This window comes from Xyrauchen texanus, chromosome 15 (assembly GCF_025860055.1).
Source record: "Xyrauchen texanus isolate HMW12.3.18 chromosome 15, RBS_HiC_50CHRs, whole genome shotgun sequence".
Lineage (NCBI taxonomy): Eukaryota > Metazoa > Chordata > Actinopteri > Cypriniformes > Catostomidae > Xyrauchen > Xyrauchen texanus.
The window spans coordinates 2,699,323-2,719,840 of record NC_068290.1 but is presented as its reverse complement, the minus strand read 5'-3'; the positions used below and the strand labels follow the sequence as shown (position 1 = coordinate 2,719,840).

At 39.9% G+C, this 20,518-nt stretch overlaps 1 protein-coding gene across 2 annotated transcripts in view; it reads left to right on the top strand.

The window, feature by feature from the left end:
• The first annotated feature begins 12,042 nt into the window (after positions 1 to 12,042).
• The window catches only part of LOC127655736 (mannosyl-oligosaccharide 1,2-alpha-mannosidase IA-like), a 271,337-nt gene continuing 262,861 nt past the window's right edge, over positions 12,043 to 20,518 (top strand). The window contains exon 1 of one of the 2 annotated variants that reach the window (XM_052143702.1): positions 12,043 to 13,779. In XM_052143702.1, the coding sequence (XP_051999662.1) occupies positions 13,225 to 13,779 (555 nt within the window). In that variant the 5' untranslated portion in view covers positions 12,043 to 13,224. The remainder of the gene's footprint in view (positions 13,780 to 20,518) is intronic. The other variant, XM_052143703.1, reaches the window with a different exon arrangement.

Below are 20,518 nucleotides of genomic sequence, written 5' to 3'. Positions count from 1 at the left end.
CAGTGTGCAGTTGTATTAGTTATGACATATCCTAGATGAACATATGATTTAAGAACTGTAACTATTTAAAACCGAAGTGGCGCCAGAGACGCAAACATAACCAGAATAGGAAAGTTTGAAGGAAAAAAGTAGTTTTTTAGTAGTTTAGATAGTTTGACTTAAACACCAAAACAATTACACTAATTATTTCAGTTATACACTTATAGCATAAACTGAAATGTTCATGAATTTTCTGCGGTCACTTATTTTATCCGATGACACCAAATTCAAAGCCAAGGAGCAATCCATTTTCACCTCGCAAGTACTAGATGATTTTGATGCGAACGCAACCTTTTACTGTAGTCATTTACAGTCCAAAACATTGATGAATCACTCCTCAATGAATCAAGAGAAAGTTAAAGCACTTTATCAACTTTAAAACATTCATATATAGCAATAATTAAGCCATACATCAAATATTTACTACAGTAAACTCGCATGTAAAGCCTTTCGGAAGATATTACACGTTTATCTGATGTGGCAAATATCTGTAAAATTGTTTCATTAGTGCTTTCATGTTTCGGCTGTGTGCTTTGGGTATAGTGGTTGATTGTTCTTTTTCTCTTCTCCATTGATTGGACAAATTCATTGCAAAAGATGACATGTATATATACATACAAAGAATTTACAATAAAACGTTTATTTTATATACAAGACAATGTATAGATACAGTAAACTGCAGTGGCAAAACTGCAGCACTACATACTCAATGTTGTCAAGTGTCCTAAAGCTTCAGCTCTCCATTCTTGCTGTTCATCAAAATAAACAAATAAACTTCTTCTTTGTTAAAAGCACATGTTTATCCTCTTCATTTGGTCTCTTTATGGTACAGTGTTGCCATCTGGCAACAATTTGTTTTTGTTCACTTTCTCACTTTTCAGAAAAAGCTAAAACACGTTGAACATAAACAGGCAATATTTAAAGTTGCCAATAATAGGCTGTTTTTAAGTCACATGACATTTGATTTAGTCTTCAAGGGGGGACACCTGCTGAAGTGCTCCACAAATTGCTCTTTTAAAAACATTTCTGTGTTTCTTCTGCATCTTTGAGTTAATTAAATTGTTTTTAACCCCTTAAACTCTATGGTTTAAGGGGTTAAAGGGTGGCGCTATATCAAGGAAAACATTTTTACGCTTAAAACGTTTATGTCTCTGTATACATAAGTCAGGTATACGAGGTGTCACTTGAAAGATTACAATATGAAATTTTCATTGATAACATCACTTCTGCATTCATGTTACGTAACATAACAAAATAAGGCCTTAAATATTAGCGTCGAAAAATTAGCGCCCCCTAGAGGTAATGGAGTAGATGTATTTATATGGTAATAAAAGTCCTTCACATAAATGGACATGTCATATATCAAATGAAAGCTCTCAATCTCAAAAATGTGGCTGTACAGATAATTTAGTCATCCTAATACCACAGTTTGAAAGATTTTCAAAAGAATCACAAATGAAATATGATTTCTGTGAGTCATCAAATACAAATGTTGCTTTTATGCTCTGATAACTGCTTCTGTTAGCCCCAAATAGCTAAAAACTTTATTTTAATCCTTATAAAACTTTATTGGCCGTTTTTACTTGTCTGTGAGTTTGCTTGACTGAACAATCCAATGTTATACCATAGATGTCCAAAACTAAATATGCCATAAAGAAGGAAATGCATGCAACACAATTCATCAGAAAATATATTTCTACTATTGATCAAATGCTATATATCATCACAAAGGGAGGTTCTCAGCTTTCTAATGACATCTAAATTGAGCTTCTAGTCCACTCAGAGGTCAAGATATTCAATGAGACAACAAGGGTGATGCTTGAACTAAACATTAGACTGAATGTCTATGGACGAGCACGTTTGTGAGGGATAAAATGCACTCATAAAAGAGCGCCACCTATATTTCAGATCTGTGTATTGTGATGGAATGTGTTACTGTGTGTGTGTGTGTGTGTGTGTGTGTGTGTGTGTGTGTGTGTGTGTGTGTGTGCTTTCTGCCTCCTAGTCAAACAAAATTAGACTTTTCATAGTAAGGGAGAGTGAACAGAACCAGAAATACATGTTTTTTTTTTTTTTCCAAAAACAATTTCTGTTTATCTTCAGATTATAAACGCATAAAATATTATCTTTTTTTTTATAGATATCAAGTCTTTTTTTTTTGATGGGTGGTTCCCTGAAAAAGGAGAAGTAGTCCACAGTATGTGTGAATGGTGAGCTTTTAAATTTGAGTGAAAAATTGTGTCAAAAATGCACCAGGGTTTATGATCAACTTTTATTATCTTAATAGAAAATATAAACTTTGCAATATGGCAACTCTGTATGACAATGGAATTGCCTTCATTTGTTTTCTCATTTGGATTTTTTATTGATATTGGCATCTATTATATTGTTACTGGCACCCCTAGAAATTATTATGAGTAAAATATATCTGAAGTATATTCCCATTCATATTTAAGTGTTATGTAAGTGCAACTGGGTGACTAGGAACATGAAATTGTTCAACCATGACTTTCTATGTCAGGGGTATAAATATGAGGTAACAGACAGGCCGAAATAGTTCTGATGTGCGGCAAAAGGTTGATGAGCTTCACAAAATGGGAAGTGGCTATAAGAAAATAGCCAAAACACTGAAAATGCCCATTTCCACCATCAGGGCAATAATTAACATGTTCCAATCAACTGGAGATGTTAAGAATCGGCCTGGAAGAGGACGCGTGTCTATATTGTGTCCACGCACAGTGAGGAGGATGGTTCAAGTGGCCAATGAATCTCCAAGCATCACAACTGGAGAACTGCAGAAATGAGTTGCGTCTTGGGGTCAAAAAGTCTCATAAAAAATATCAGACATCACCTGCATCACCACAGGTTGTTTGGGAGGGTTTCAAGAAAAAAGCCTCTGCTCTCATCCAACAACAAACTCAAGCGTCTTCAGTTTGCCAGACACTACTGGTACTTCATACGATCGGGTTCTGTGGTCAGATTAAACAAATAAGAGATTTTTGGCAGCAAACACCAGAGATGGGTTTGGCGCACACAGAGATGAAGAAGTCCCCAATGCCCACGGTTAAACATGGTGGTGGATCTTTAATGTTGTGGGGATGTTTTTATGCAAGAGGTCCTGGACATCTTGTTTGGATACATGGCATCATGGACTCTATCATATACCAACAGATAACAAATCGAAACCTGACTGCTTCTGCCAGAAAGCTTACAATGGGTTTGATCTTCCAGCAGGACAATGATCCAAATCACACATCAAAATCAACACAAAAATGGTTCACTGACCACAAAATCAAGGTTCTGCCATGGCCATCCCAGTCCCCTGAACTGAACCCCATAGAAAACCTGTGGGGTGAACTGAAGAGGAGAGTCCACCAACATGGACGTCTGAATTTGAAGGATCTGGAGAGATTCTGTATGGAGGAATGTTCTCAGATCTCTTGCCATGGGTTCTCCAACCTCAGTAGACATTATAAGAGAAGACAGAGATGTTATCTTGGCAAAGGGAGGTTGCAAATATTATTGAATAAAAGGGTGCCAATAATTATGGCCAATGCATTTTGTATTTAATAATGAGATATTTCCTCTATTTTAATTGTTTTACTTCAATCAAAGATTAGATTTTTGTGATTTATTTTAAATGAAAGATCAAAAGGATAAACAATACAGACTTCTTTGCTCATATTTACCAAGGGTGCCGATATTTTTGGACACAACTGTATATATAGATATATATATATTTGTTACTAGAGCTACAGTGTACTACGGAGTACCTTAGAGGACAGGGAGGCCCTCGCAATAGATTTACCTTGGTTTTACCTAAAATAACCATTATTTTAACCTTGATATAGTGAATCCATAGTAGGGTACAACTGGGCTAAAGGTCCCGTGGGGTAAAAGGCTCCTTTGATTTGAATTTTTTACCCCAGGTGTGGGGTAAAATCTCCCTCGGCACCTTTTTTAACAACTACATTTGAATCAAAACAACCTTCCATTATTATTTCTGTTCACTCACATTATGTTGCTCCATCAATATTGAATAAAACGAAATCAACTTGTTCATCTTGATCATTTTAGTGACATTTTAGAAAGTACATTTTCCATGAGGTGTGCCTTTAGCCCCATTGTACCCTACTAATCGAGGAAATCAAAAACTATGGTAACAAAAATCATAATTTTGTGGTTACTTTGATTTGACTATATGTATCATGATATTTGTAGTAAAACTATAGTGACCACAAAACTAGCCATGGTTAATGTACAGTAAACCCATAGTTAATCTATGGTATTTGCATAGTAAAACATAGTATTTTCCTGTACTATCACTATGGTTTCACTACGAATATCTTGCTTAAAATATGGTTACTGTAGTGAAACCATGGTCAACGTATTGCAAGGGAATGCAAGACGCCCTGTCCTCTAAGGAGTCCATACTATTTTGTCAGAAATTAGAGCAAAAAAATACATACATCAGCTGTTAGAGAATAATGTGCACTAATCACGGTTATTGTTAGTAGGTTTTAATGTACTAAAATGACTAAAATGACAAATGCAAATGCACTGCAGAATAAAACCAGCAGGATGTGCTGCTGTTTCATTATTGCATATGCATGCTTCATCTCTCTGGAGCACTTTCACACTTCCTTCTCAGCAAAGAGTGGGTGAAAGCAGGTGTTTAAACTTCACTAAATGTTGTTCCTCAAACAACATCACGACGTCAAACTAAATCTTACATGAGCAGTTTTATGTAAAGGATGCAAAATCTAAGACATGTCTGAATATGAGCTCTAAAGCAATACACCTTAAATATACAAACACATCTAACGGGTTAGCAGATTAAGCCTATAAAGTAAGCCTTAGTCTGAGACTAAATGTTAGTTTGTAGTTATTTAATATTGAGGTATTTAATAAGCTATAAAACATGTTTAAAAGTATTTTAAAACCTCTCTGCATTTGATCATTTCACACTCTTTTGATTTAGGACTGTGAACAAAGATATATCAGACTCCCCGTCTCTATTTTATGTTCATATTTATCCCTGATGTTTTTCTGAGTCATGCCAGACTCCACTGGAAAAGTACAAGCCAGCAAAATTGGTCTAGACCCCACCGCAGCACATTCATCCACATTAATGTGTATTTATTCCTGTGCGGATGCTGTACAATTGCTGTGACTCATTGGCTTGTCAGCTTGCCTACGCAAGGGAACCGGAGAAATGAACATTGATACGGTTGGGTGAGATTAATGGGACCTATTTGCATCAAAATATGCTCATTTTTCTCAGATTGTTCTTGAATGTTGAGATAACTGTCTTTCTGTGATATTTAGATCCCATTACTGACATATTCAAATGATAAGTATGATATGATGACAATAAAAGTCTGCATTTTGAGCTTTATTTTGAGCCTTTGTTAAAAATTTAAAAAAATGATCATTTTTTTCTTTCATTTAAAGGGACAGTTCACCCAAAAAGGGCAATTCTCCCATCAGTTACTCACCCTTCATTCCAGATGCGTATGACTTTCTTTCTTCTGTTGGATTTTTCGAAGAATATTTCGGCTTTGTAGGTCCATTCAATGCAAGTGAATGGTGGCCAGAACTTTGAAGCTCCAAAAAGCACATAAAGGCAGCATAAAATTAACCAGATGGTTAAATCCATATCTTCAGAAGCGATATGACAGGTGTGGGTGAGAATCAATATTTAAGTCCTTTTTTATGATAAATTCTCCTCCTTGCCCCAGTAGTTGGCGATATGCACAAAGAATGCAAATCGCCAAAAACAAAAGAAGAAGAATGTGAAAGTGAAAGTGGAGATTTGTGGTATAAAAAAATGATTTCTAACCCACATCTATCATATTACTTCTGAATACATGGATTAAACCACTGGAGTCTTCTGGATTACTTTTATGCTGCCTTTATGTGCTTTTTTGAGCTTTAAAGTTCTGGCCACCATTCACTTCCATTGTATGGACCTACAGAGTGGAGATATTCTTCTAAAAATCTTCATTTGTGTTCTCCAGAATAAAGAAAGTAATCATCTGGGATGGGATGAGGGTGAGTAAATGATAAGAGAATATACTTTTTTGGGTGAACTGTCCCTTTAAATGTACTTTTCCAAACATTTACAATGATTTCTGGAGATCTGGTGGAAATGTAATGGATGAACCACATGCAGTGAATGCAAATGCTCAGTATCTAAACGTATTCAGAGCTTTTGCTGTTTTTCTATGCAAGAAACGTCAAAATCGCTGTCTGCAAAACACTTTGATATTTAGATTCATAATAATGCCAGAGAGTAAACAGACCGTCTGGTGCATAAAAATACATTTATGAATGCAGAACAACGTGAAGTGAGGATCCACTGTCTAAAGTGGTTTCCTTCCACTATCCAAAATCTTGTAATCATATTTTGAAAGTCAAAACACCCTCCATTTGAAGTTTTTACAATGCAAATCCATCTCACGGGTTCTGTTGTCCGTCATGCTGTTGGTGTATAGCCAGTTACCCTTCTCCTATTAATCTGAATTAAACATCATGTGTTGGGAAGAAGCTTACACCTCCCATTAGGCTTCACCTGTAAACAGCCTCCCAATGGGATTTGACCAATCACCACTGAATGGACATTTTCTGCTGCTTACTGCACAATTCTTTACTCTGTCTTGACCTTTAACTAACTTCTTTTCTGCTGAGGTTGGTTCTTTTTTGCCTAATGCTCAAAACCAGATTAATAGGGACCATTTGTTATATTTAGTTCCAGGAAAACTACTCTTTGTCTTTGTCTAACTTGATTGGAAAATCTGTTGAACTTCTGTATCGATTGCTGCCTGGATTTAATGTTGCTAATATGCCTTTAAATGGCAAATCGTTCCGCTTATTTAAACCAAGTTTAGACAAAGTGCCAGATAAGTTTCATTGCACAAGGCACAGTCCCCCCAAAATATTCAGAGTACCAGAAATGCACTTGAATATCCTGAGGCCCTCACAAAGTCCGGAAATAATAATAATGTACAATGTGTCTTGTAGAATTATACAGACTCTATTAAAACTTTTCTTCATTGATAATTTTAGTCGTAGTTGCGTGCATGCATGAAAATGAGCCAATCAGAGTACGCTCTGCATCTCTGCTTTTTAGGTGTTCGGGTCATTTGATTGGCTGACGTGTCTTTGGCACGGTTTGGCGGGGCGTGGTTTTGGAGTGAAGTTTAAGGACAACGTCTGAAATCTCTAAATAGCACCTTGACTTCCACTCATCTTCATGAATACTTGTTTTAATCATCGCATTTTTAGATGCTCAATAAAGTGACCTTGTTTAGGGGTAAAACTGTGAGATATGAGGACACTGGAAACAACACTGATGATTCTTAACAATATTGGCAACAAATTTTACATTTACATTTATGCATTTGGCAGACGCTTTTATCCAAAGTGACTTACAGTGCACTTATTACAGGGACAATCCCCCCGGAGCAACCTGGAGTTAAGTGTCTTACTCAAGGACACAATGGTGGTGACTGTGGGGATCAAACCAGCAACCTTCTGATTAACAGTTATGTGCTTTAGCCCACTACGCCACCACCACTCCATATGGGACAAATTGCTCCGGGACAATAGACAAATCACGTATGCAATCTTTATAACCTAATGGAAAACATTTAGGAAGATCAACGGTAGCTTCAGAATGTAAAATGCCCCGTGTGAACTTCTAGGAACACTTTGAAGTGATGAATCGTTTTTTGAACAAGTTTGCAAACCGATTCGCTCAAGTGAATCCGACTTAGCGTTCAGACCTCCACATACATTTGACTGATGACACTTGCGGTTACATTTAGTCATTTATGGGACGCTTTTATCCAAAGCAACTTACAAACTGAAGAACATGTAAGCAGTTTGTCAAAACAAGACAAATGACTCGGTTATAAATTGGTTTTCGGACCGTCAGAATGAACAATGGTGTTTGCCCTGGTGCAAAAAAGCAGCTTAAGCTGGTAGCTGTGTTTTGGAACATGATAGCTGGTTTAAATTGGTCATAAACTGGTCCAAGCTGGTCATAAGCTGGCAATGAGCTGGTCCAAGTGGTCAAAAGTTGGTCCAAGCTTGGAGACTAGCTTGGACCAGCTACCAGCTACTTGGACCAGCTACCAGCTACAAGCTGGTCATAAGCTGGTCTTAGCTGTTCATGAGCTGGTCCAAGCTGGTCATAAGCTGGTCCTAGCTGTTCATGAGCTGGTCCAAGCTGGTCATAAGCTGGTCCTAGCTGTTCATGAGCTGGTCCAAGCTGGTCATGAGCTGGTCCAAGCTGGTCATGAGCTGGTCCAAGCTGGTCATAAGCTGGTCCTAGCTGTTCATGAGCTGGTCCAAGCTGGTCATGAGCTGGTCCAAGCTGGTCATAAGCTGGTCCTAGCTGTTCATGAGCTGGTCCAAGCTGGTCATTAGCTGGTCCTAGCTGGGAGATCAGCTTGGACCAGCTAACAGCTGGTTGTATGAGCTCAAGCTGGCCAAGCTGGTTTTTGAAAGATGGTAGCTAGTCAACCAGCTCATGACAAGCTTTTGACCATCTTGGACCAGCTCAAGACCATCTTAAACCAGCTTATGACCATATTAAACCAGCTACCATGTTCCAAAACACAGCTGTCAGCTTAAGCTTGTTTTTCCACTAGTGTGGGTAGAAGATTTAATGAAAAACATAGTGATAACCCCTATTTTAACACAATAATGAAACAAAATGCTCTGGAATATGTTTGATGATGATTCTGTTGTGAATATTTTAATTAACCATCTGTAGGAACCGAACACGATTAGCCTCCGCCTTACTTCACAAGTTATGCTAAGTTTACTCTTGTATTTCCCTCATAGTCTCTAATATTAAACAGCAAATAGGGTTAAGTCTTCAACAGCAGAATTGACATTGATACATTTATCATATGGTGTTTGCCCTGGTGGGAAAAAAAACAGTTTAAGCTGACAGATGTGTTTTGGCACATGGTAGCTGGTTTAAGTGGGTCATAAACTGGTCATGAGCTGGTCCAAGCTGGCCATAAGCTGGTCATGAGCTGGTCCAAGCTGGTCATGAGCTGGTCCAAGCTGGCCATAAGCTGGTCCAAGCTGGTAATGAGCTGGTCCAAGCTGGCCATAAGATGGTCATGAGCTGGTCCAAGCTGGCCATAAGCTGGTCATGAGCTGGTCCAAGCTGGTCATGAGCTGGTCCAAGCTGGTCATTAGCTGGTCCAAGCTGGTCATGAGCTGGCCATAAACTGGTCATAAGCTGGACATGAGCTGGTCCAAGCTGGTCATGAGCTGGTCCAAGCTGGTCATGAGCTGGTCCAAGCTGGTCATAAGCTGGTCATGAGCTGGTCCAAGCTGGTCATTAGCTGGTCCAAGCTGGCCATAAACTGGTCATGAGCTGGTCCAAGCTTGTCATGAGCTGGTCCAAGATGGTCATAATCTGGTCATGAGCTGGTCCAAGATGGTCATAAACTGGTCATGAGCTGGTCCAAGCTTGTCATGAGCTGGTCCAAGATGGTCATAATCTGGTCATGAGCTGGTCCAAGATGGTCATAAACTGGTCATGAGCTGGTCCAAGATGGTCATGAGCTGGTCCAAGATGGTCATAATCTGGTCATGAGCTGATCAAAGCTGGTCATAAACTGGTCATGAGCTGGTACAAGCTGGTCATAAGATGGTCATGAGCTGGTCCAAGCTGGTCATAAACTGGTCATGAGCTGGTCATGAGCTGGTCCAAGCTGGTCATAAACTGGTCATGAGCTGGTCCAAGCTTGTCATGAGCTGGTCCAAGATGGTCATAATCTGGTCATGAGCTGGTCCAAGATGGTCATAAACTGGTCATGAGCTGGTCCAAGATGGTCATGAGCTGGTCCAAGATGGTCATAATCTGGTCATGAGCTGATCAAAGCTGGTCATAAACTGGTCATGAGCTGGTACAAGCTGGTCATAAGATGGTCATAAACTGGTCATAAGCTGGTCATGAGCTGGTCCAAGCTGGTCATAAACTGGTCATGAGCTGGTCCAAGCTGGTCATGAGCTGGTCCAAGCTGGTCATAAGCTGGTCCAAGCTGGCCATAAACTGGTCATAAGCTGGTCATGAGCTGGTCCAAGCTGGCCATAAACTGGTCATAAACTGGTCATGAGCTGGTCCAAGCTGGTCATGAGCTGGTCCAAGCTGGCCATAAACTGGTCATAAACTGGTCATGAGCTGGTCCAAGCTGGTCATGAGCTGGTCCAAGCTGGCCATAAACTGGTCATAAGCTGGTCATGAGCTGGTCCAAGCTGGTCATAAACTGGTCATGAGCTGGTCCAAGCTTGTCATGAGCTGGTCCAAGATGGTCATAATCTGGTCATGAGCTGGTCCAAGATGGTCATAAACTGGTCATGAGCTGGTCCAAGATGGTCATGAGCTGGTCCAAGATGGTCATAATCTGGTCATGAGCTGATCAAAGCTGGTCATAAACTGGTCATGAGCTGGTACAAGCTGGTCATAAGATGGTCATAAACTGGTCATAAGCTGGTCATGAGCTGGTCCAAGCTGGTCATAAACTGGTCATGAGCTGGTCCAAGCTGGTCATGAGCTGGTCCAAGCTGGTCATAAGCTGGTCCAAGCTGGTCATGAGCTGATCAAAGCTGGTCATAAACTGGTCATAAGCTGGTCATGAGCTGGTCCAAGCTGGTCCAAGCTGGTCATGAGCTGATCCAAGCAGGCCATAAGCTGACCATAAACTGGTCATAAGCTGGTCATGAGCTGATCCAAGCTGGTCATAAGCTGGTCATGAGCTGGTCCAAGCTGGTCATAAACTGGTCATGAGCTGGTCCAAGCTGGTCATGAGCTGGTCCAAGATGGTCATAAACTGGTCATGAGCTGGTCCAAGCTGGTCATAAGCTGATCCAAGCTGGTCATGAGCTGGTCATGAGCTGGTCCAAAATGGTCATAAACTGGTCATGAGCTGGTCCAAGCTGGTCATAAACTGGTCATGAGCTGGTCCAAGCTGGTCATGAGCTGGTCCAAGATGGTCATAAACTGGTCATGAGCTGGTCCAAGCTGGTCCAAGCTGGTGCAAGCTGGTCATGAGCTGATCCAAGCAGGCCATAAGCTGACCATAAACTGGTCATAAGCTGGTCATGAGCTGATCCAAGCAGGCCATAAGCTGGTCATGAGCTGGTCCAAGCTGGTCATGAGCTGATCCAAGCAGGCCATAAGCTGACCATAAACTGGTCATGAGCTGGTCCAAGATGGTCATAAACTGGTCATGAGCTGGTCCAAGCTGGTCATAAGCTGGTCCAAGCTGGTGCAAGCTGGTCCAAGCTGGTCATGAGCTGAATCAAGCAGGCCATAAGCTGGTCATGAGCTGGTCATGAGCTGGTCATGAGCTGGTCATGAGCTGACCATAAACTGGTCATGAGCTGGTCATGAGCTTGTCCAAGCTGATCATGAGCTGATCCAAAATGGTCATGAGATGGTCCAAGCTGGTCATGAGCTGGTCCAAGCTGGTCATATGAGCTCAAGCTGGTCAAGCTGGTTTTTGGAAGATGGTAACAGTTCGACCAGCTCATGACCAGCTTTTGACCAGCTTGGACCAGCTTATGGCCATCTTAAACCAGCTACCATGCAATAAACCTTATTTTATCAAAACAATGAAATGAAAAATGCTCTGTGAATACGTTTAAATGATGACTCGGTTGTGAATCGTATTGTGAACTGTCCGAAGGAACCGATTCGCAAATCCGATCTACTTCCCAAGTCTCAAAGATAGTAAACTTGCCTAAAATTGACTACTAACAAGGAAATGCAAACCAGGCTCATTTCACAGAGTATGAAAAAACTGTTCTCCAAATCTACTACCCAAACACACCACACGATGGATGTATCGGCACGCTTTTGCGCGCACATCCCGCTATAAGTGACTCGCTCCCCCTCACTGCTGTTGCTGATCAAAGGCGCTTGCAGCAGACCGCCCAGGATAGTCGCAAAGACACAGAGCTCCAGAACGCCTTCTGTGTGCGGATCACATCGCTAACGGGTTTATTTCAACGCTTATACATCAATGGACTATCCCACAGCATTCTGCTCTCGACATTTTTTTAGTCCATCTTTCTGTGGAGATAAAGAAAGCGCGAGCGCGGAAAACAACGGGTGGTAATGGGAGGAAACGGCGTGTTTTCATTAGATAACATTTCCGAAGAATAATACATTCCTCTGTCGTGCACATTTTAGGAGCATACGCGTCATTCTCAGTGCACTGGATGTAGACTTTCGGAGCACACGGGAATTTCGTGCACGCGCGACGCAAAAACATCGGAAACCAACAGTTTTCACAAACACTTGGACCGTATTCCGGCGTCTCATCCGGGCTCTGACACACTTGCTTTGACATTTGGGTATATTTGTGCAGCTCGTGTCTCATGGAGTGATATGCACGGTCAAACGCACACATATATGGAGAAGTAACCTATGATGCTGCCGTTTTGGGGTTTATAGGATGAGATGAGCGTTGTGACATTCACTCTGCCGAGCTAAACTTGAGTTTTACACTGTTTGGTCACGAGCGGATGTGAGAAAGCGTCTGTATCTTTGTCATTTTTCAGAACGCAGCACGTGTTTGCATGCACATTGACGCTTGCCTTTTAACATAAGGCGATTTAATAGTATGCATCTTGAGTTTGCATAACATTATAGGCTATTTAAACACTGCTTTAACTTTTAATTGCATTTAATCCCAAATCATTTTAGTTTAATATCTTGGAGGAGCACCATCATATCCAGTAAGCAGTGTGTGTATTTGCCTGCTAATGTTAGGCAATAAGGCATATACTATGTATTAATATCGTGCATATTATATGTGCATGACATTAGACTTGGATTTAAGTCTATATAGTTTCAATACAGTCTCTTAGGTGAGAAGTTGCATGACTGAAACTCAAGGAAGATGGTTTTGTGTGACCCCACACTGATGCGCAATGACGCTCTGGCTGTGCGCAAATTTGTTGACGCAACCTGTGGCCTCTTAAACCGATAGATTCGGAAGTGTTTAGTCAGTTTGAGCAGTAGAGAGTTGAAGTTGCACAACAGCCTGGTTGCTTCTGCTTTCTAACCACCAGGCAAGGGAAGTTTCCGTTGGATACAGTTCATAATAACCACAGAATAACCGTGCGTAAGGCGTATTGTAGAACGTTTAAATGGTGTTTCGCAAGTTACCCGGTGTCTCCGCATCGGGCATGGGGCTTCGTCTGTCTCAGAAATTCGTGTTTCTTTTATTCTTGTCGGGTTTGGTAACCCTATGCTTCGGGGCGCTCTTCTTTTTACCCGATAGCGTGCGCTTGAAGCGCATCTTTCTCTCCAAGAGCGACAGTCCAGCGGTGACCGTCGGCTCCGACAATGACGCCCGGACGCTCTCCAAAAAGGTGTCCGGTGACCAAGAGCACCAGCGGGTGGGTTTAAAGGGGGGTGACGCGAATGTTAAGCTGAAAGTGAGCCGCAAGCCCTCTGTCACCCATGAAGCAAGAACAGTGGAGAGATCTGTTGTGAGTAGGACGCAGGAGTGGAGTCCGGCGAGGGCGCACGAACCGGCGGTCGGGAACGAGCGGGTCACCACGGCCGCTCATAACGGGGAACACAGCAGTGGATTCAGCTATGAGAGGTTTAAACAGTGTCTCATTAAACCACCTTTGGGGAAGGGCCAAGAAACGCCATCACATCCCCAGACGCTTCAGAGAAGAGAGAAGGTCAAAGAGGTAAGATATGTGCACTTATGGTCCCTACAAAGTCGGTGGCTTAGTGATTTTAAAATCTGGGCTATGGCGCCCATGGCCACCCCTCTAGTACCGCCCCTAGCTGAGACCCTAAGAGGACTCAAGTGTGAACACCCTTTCTTGAACAGTATTTCTATCGGCAGAAGAGCATGTTCGCCCATGACTTCATTTTGGCCAAAAAGAGGCACTTGGGAACACTGTTTTGTGAATTAGTTTGCAGGATACTTTTTTAGACAGTTTTCAAGCACCTGTTTGAAACCAACATACAGACACACTGCTAGAGAAAACAAGCTTTTTTGTGTATGGTTACTGAGACAAAGCTCTTGTGACAACTTGCCCCACTCTCACCCTATTCCTATGCCATGCCAGTCCATACCATAAGTTACAATCTAAACAGTCTGTATATGAGCTATAGTATGAGCACATTAATTTACTGGTGTTTTCTAGCTGACACTTATCAGCAAGTCTGATGTTGCTTTCATGTGACAGTTGTTTGAAGCTGGTGTTTTAAAACCAGATAACAGATACCTTCCATCTCGGAGTCGGCACAGATTGCTTTGATATAGCTAATAATGGCATTGACCATGGTGGTGAAGGTTTGTTGTTGAAGATTCTGGCATTTCCAGCAAATCAGAGCGATACTCAGTGTGGAAGTGAAACCTCTTGTCGTTTCAGAAAGAGTGCTTCTCCTACGTGAGCTTCGGAAAGCTGGACAAACCTATAACTTTAAGTGGTAAACTTCGTCGCATAACCTTTTGTGCTACAGACACCAATAAACCTATAAATCAACAATGTGCAATCAATCAGCAATGAATTAGAGAGAGATATTTCCTTCTTTTTGAACATCACCCTCTCAGTACATTTACAGGCATGTTTTCACTCGAGCTACAGAGGATTTTATTGAATCTTTGATTGCATTTTGGGGTAAAATGTGTTAACTTTTGACATTTTTGATCTATATAACGATTAATGTAATTACTTCCCGCTTTCTTCATTATTTGTGCAATTCTAATGATTGATATATGTCAATAGCCTGCGATACACGTTCAGTCATCTCGTTCCAACCACAATGTTTTCTTTCTTCCAGGGAACACTAAAGTTATTTTCCTATTAGGTTTGTTTAGGGGTTAAACTGAGGAAACATCGAAAGAACGCTCGTTCAAAACCCAGATGTTTCTCCTAAACCTAACCAGAATATTATAACAAAAGACCAAGTCATTTAATAGTAATCTAATATTTAGTGGACCATGCACTACACGTGAACATCCCAAACAAGTACAAACATAATTCTCTGTTAGTTCGAGGCCATTTTTACACACATCATGTTCTGTGGTTTTTTAATATAAATGAATTTGCATTGAGCAGATGTTCAGTGTTTTGTTGGTGTTCAGCATCAACCCGCATCTGAGAACAGCATTCAGAGATGATATTCCTCTAATCACACTTGTACTGGACAGTTATCTGTAGACTTCTCTGGTGACCTCTCTCATCAACAAGGCGTTTCCGTCCGCAGAACTGCCGCTCACTGGATGTTATTTTGGGTTTTTGGCACCATTCGGAGTAAATTCTAGAGACTGTTGTGTGTGAAAATCCCAGAAATACTCAAACCAGCCCATCTGACACCAACAACCATCCATGTGATTATCTAATCAGCCAATCGTGTGGCAGCAGTGCAGTGAATAAAATCATGCAGATACTGGTCAGGAGCTGGTGCATATGGACCGTGGCATGATTGATGGTGTCAGACAGGCTGGTTTGAGTGTTTCTGGGATTTCCACACACAACAGTCTCTAGAATTTACTCTGAATGGTGCCAAAAACCCAAATAACATCCAGTGAGCGGCAGTTCTGTGGACGGAAACGCCTTGTCGATGAGAGAGGTCAACAGAGAATGGCCAAAGTCTACGGTAACTCTGATAACCGCTCTGTGCCATTGTGGTGAGAAGAATATCATCTCTGAGATGCGGGTTGGTGCTGTTTTGGCGGCACGAGGGGGACCTACAAAATATTAGGCAGGTGGTTTTAATGTTGTGGCTGATCGGTGTGTATATATATATATATACTGTATATATATTTTTTGGTGAAATGTAACTTGGACATATCGTCCCAGACCACTACAATAAATATAGTTTATACGTATATCTATAATATATGTCTTAGTGCAATACATTTAATTTAAGTTAGCATAAAGGCAGGGGGCCCGGGTAGCTCACCGAGTATTGACGCTGGCTATCACCCCTGCAGTCGCGAGTTCGAATTCAGGGCGTGCTGAGTGACTCCAGCCAGGTCTCCTATTGCAACCAAATTGGCCCGGTTGCTAGGTAGGGTAGAGTCACATGGGGTAACCTCCTCGTGGTCGCTATAATGCGTGGTTTTCGCTCTCATTGGGGCGCGTGGCGAGTTACGCGTGGATGCCGTGGAGAATAGCGCGGGCCTCCACACACTCTACGTCTCCGCGGTAACGAAGTTGTAATATCAGATGAAACTTTATAGAAATAAAGTTAGTAAGTGATTTAAAGAAACTAAAATCATGTTAAAACACATATTGTTTACGTCTTGTGGCTATACTTTTAAAACAGTGGGCCAAACAACAATTTCGTAAATATACCAAAGAATTGGGAGTAAAATGGAGCTTCCCAAATACTTTCCGCCGGATGCACAAACGCTTCGTATTCCCCGGATTTGTTAGTACAACTTGCGTTTATTAGAGTATTCCAAACGTTTGTAAATGGAACGTGCGCGCATGGGGCCAGTGAGGTTTTTTTAGCGTTTATGGACTGGCCTCATTCCCTTCCATTGTAAGTGCCTCACTTTAACAACCATTTTAGCTTTTTTTTTGTATTGAATAAGGGACGAATCTGGGACATGAATGGTCCTAAAACCAGGCTTTGTTGTCTTTAAGCAACACTCATATATATATATATATATATATAATTGAGTATTTCTTTCTTTTGATTTTGTGGTGAAATTGTTCCCTGGACGTGTTCTTAACTGTTTAAGTGAGATTCACTTGAAAGTCTATTGAGGTATTTGTTGTTCATATCAGTGATTATATGAAGCTTATCTGGATACAGCCTCTGCTTCATCAATGCTCCCTCCTTTTGTAATGTGCCGATGACTGCAGGGTTTATCCTCTGTTGGGACATGCTGAATGGGCGTTCTCCGCTCTGTGAGATGGATAGAGTTACAAGGAGCAGCTTGGCAGAGATTCCCTGAGGCTGAGAGGAGCGTAGAGCTTTGAGCGCTTCCTCTCTGGAAAGCCAAGATCCTGTTCCACTTCTCCGAGCGGAGGCTCGAGGCTACTTAAGATAGGGCAGGACGGTGTAATTAGCTGCTGGCTATTTAAACGCGGGATTGAGAGATCCCACTAATCAAGAGTCATGATTACAGCAGCTGTTTCTCTGTTTGAGAGTGTGCCTCAGAGCTTTGACTATAACAAGAGGAGCACTGCTTTTGTTTGATGAATAGTATGTGCAGAATTTTGATGTTTCTTTGCAAGCAAAGGTTAAGGCCAAAGCATACTTCAATTTTCCATGTGCCGGTACGTGTCGTGCATTGTGTCGTGTGACACAAATTTTGGCATCAGCACAATACACACGACTTGCCTCGAGACTAGAAAGACGGCTGCACGAGCATTCCACATGTACAGTTTTGAAGATGAAAATTTGCCTTTCTATCGTTCGTTCTATCTATTGTTTGTTCCAGCCATTCATTCTATTAATTGTTTGTTTGTTCTGTCCATCGTTCGTTCCATCTATCGTTCATTCCATCAATCATTCGTTCCATCTATCGTTCGTTCCATCTATTGTTTGTTCTAGCCATTCATTCTATTAATTGTTTGTTTGTTCTGTCCATCTTTCGTTCATTCTATCGTTCATTCCATTTATTGTTTGTTCTAGCCATTCATTCTATTAATTGTTTGTTTGTTCTGTCCATCATTCGTTCCATCTATCGTTCGTTCCATCTATTGTTTGTTCTAGCCATTCATTCTATTAATTGTTTGTTTGTTCTGTCCATCTTTCGTTCATTCTGTCGTTCGTTCCATCTATTGTTTGTTCTAGCCATTCATTCTATTAATTGTTTGTTTGTTCTGTCCATCATTCGTTCCATCTATCGTTCGTTCCATCTATTGTTTGTTCTAGCCATTCATTCTATTAATTGTTTGTTTGTTCTGTCCATCGTTCATTTTATCATTCGTTCCATCTATTGTTTGTTCTAGCCATTCATTCTATTAATTGTTTGTTTGTTCTGTCCATCTTTCGTTCATTCTATCGTTCGTTCCATTTATTGTTTGTTCTAGCCATTCATTCTATTAATTGTTGTTCTGTCCATCTTTCTGTCATTCTATCGTTCGTTCCATCTATTGTTTGTTCTAGCCATTCATTCTGTTAATTGTTTGTTTGTTCTGTCCATCGTCATTACGTCTCCATCTATGCGCTTCATTCCATCAATCATTACGTCTCCATCTATTGTTTGTTCTAGCCATTCATTCTATTAATTGTTTGTTTGTTCTGTCCATCGTTCGTTCCATCTATCGTTCATTCCATCAATCATTCGTTCCATCTATTGTTTGTTCTAGCCATTCATTCTATTAATTGTTTGTTTGTTCTGTCCATCGTTCATTTTATCATTCGTTCCATCTATTGTTTGTTCTAGCCATTCATTCTATTAATTGTTTGTTTGTTCTGTCCATCTTTCGTTCATTCTATCGTTCGTTCCATTTATTGTTTGTTCTAGCCATTCATTCTATTAATTGTTTGTTTGTTCTGTCCATCTTTCGTTCATTCTATCGTTCGTTCCATTTATTGTTTGTTCTAGCCATTCATTCTATTAATTGTTTGTTTGTTCTGTCCATCTTTCGTTCATTCTATCGTTCGTTCCATTTATTGTTTGTTCTAGCCATTCATTCTATTAATTGTTTGTTTGTTCTGTCCATCTTTCGTTCATTCTATCGTTCGTTCCATTTATTGTTTGTTCTAGCCATTCATTCTATTAATTGTTTGTTTGTTCTGTCCATCGTTCCTTCATTCTATCATTTGTTCCATTTATTGTTTGTTCTAGCCATTCATTCTATTAATTCTTTGTTTGTTCTGTCCATCGTTCGTTCATTCTATCGTTCGTTCCATCTATTGTTTGTTCTATTGATTGTTCGTTTGTTTGTTCTATCATTCTTTCATCTATTCTTTGTTCTGTACATTCCTTCTATTTATTCTTCATTTGTTCGTTCTTTTGTTTGGTTGATTGTTTTTTGTTCTATTGTTTGTTCGTTAGTTAGTTTGTTCATTCTATTGTTCGTTTTGTCATTGTTTTAGTTCTATTGCTCTATTGTTTGTTCTATATGTTTATTTGTTCTAACAATTGTACTATAGTTCCTGTCTATAGGTTTGTTTGTTTGTTCATTCTATCGTTCGTCCTGTATATCGGTTTGTTCATTCTTTTGTTGTTTTAGTTCTATCGCTCTGTTGGTCATTCTGTCTGTTTGTTTGTTCTATCAGCCATACTATTGTTTGTTCTGTCTATTGTTTGTTCTATCAGGTTGTTCATTCTATCGTTCGTTCTGTATATCGGTTTGTTCTTTCTTTTGTTTGCTTTATCGTTGTTTTAGTTTTATCGCTCTGTTGTTCATTCTGTCTCTTTGTTTGTTCTATCAGTTGTATTATGTTTGTTCTCTCTATCGGTTTGTTCATTTGTTCGTTCCACTATCGTCTGTTCTGTCCTTTCAGTCTATTGATTGTTTGTTCTATCCATCGTTTGTTTGCTCTGTTGTTCATTCTGTCTGTTTATTTGTTCTATCAGTCATTCTATTGTTTTCCCTGTCTATTGGTTAGTTCTGTCATTCGTTCCATTTATTGTTTGTTCTATCCATTCATTATTTTTATTGTTCATTAGTTCCAGCCAAAATTTGTTCTTCTATTGTTTGTTTGTTAGTTTGTTTGTTTGTTCATTCTTTTGTTCGTTCTGTCGTTGTTTTAGTTCTATTGCTCTGTTGTTTGTACTATCACTCATTATTATTGTTTTAGTTTTATCGCTCTGTTGTTCATTCTGTCTGTTTGTTTGTTCTATCAGTTGTATTATTGTTTGTTCTGTCTATTGGTTTGTTCATTCGTTCGTTCCATCTATCATCTGTTCTATCCTTTTGTTCTATCCATCGTTTGTTCACTCTGTTGTTCATTCTGTCTTTTTATTTGTTCTATCAGTCATTCTATTGTTTGTTCTATCCTTTTGTTCTATTTATTGTTCATTTCTTCTATCTAACATTTGTTCATTCTATTGTTTGTTTGTTTTTTGTTCTATTGTTTGTTCTATGGTAGGTTCTATTGTTTGTTCGTTAGTTAGTTTGTATGTTCGTTCTGTTATTGATTCAATTATATTACTTTATTGTTAATTCTATCAATCATTCTATTGCTCATTCTTGCATTCGTTCTGTCTATCGGTTTGTTCATTCATTTGTTCCATCTATCGTCTGTACTATAATTTGTTCTTTTGATTGTTCGTTTGTTCTATTTTTGTTTGATTGCTTTTTGTTCTATTGTTTGTTCTATCATACATTCTATTGTTTGATCTATTGTTTGTTCACTCATTTGTCTGTTCATTCTATCATTCCATCTATTGTTTGTGTCGTTCGTTGTATTATTGGATCTATTGTTCGTTCTGTATACCAGTTTATTTGTTCTATCGTCCATTCTAGCATTCGTTCTATTGTATGATCTATCGGCTGTTAC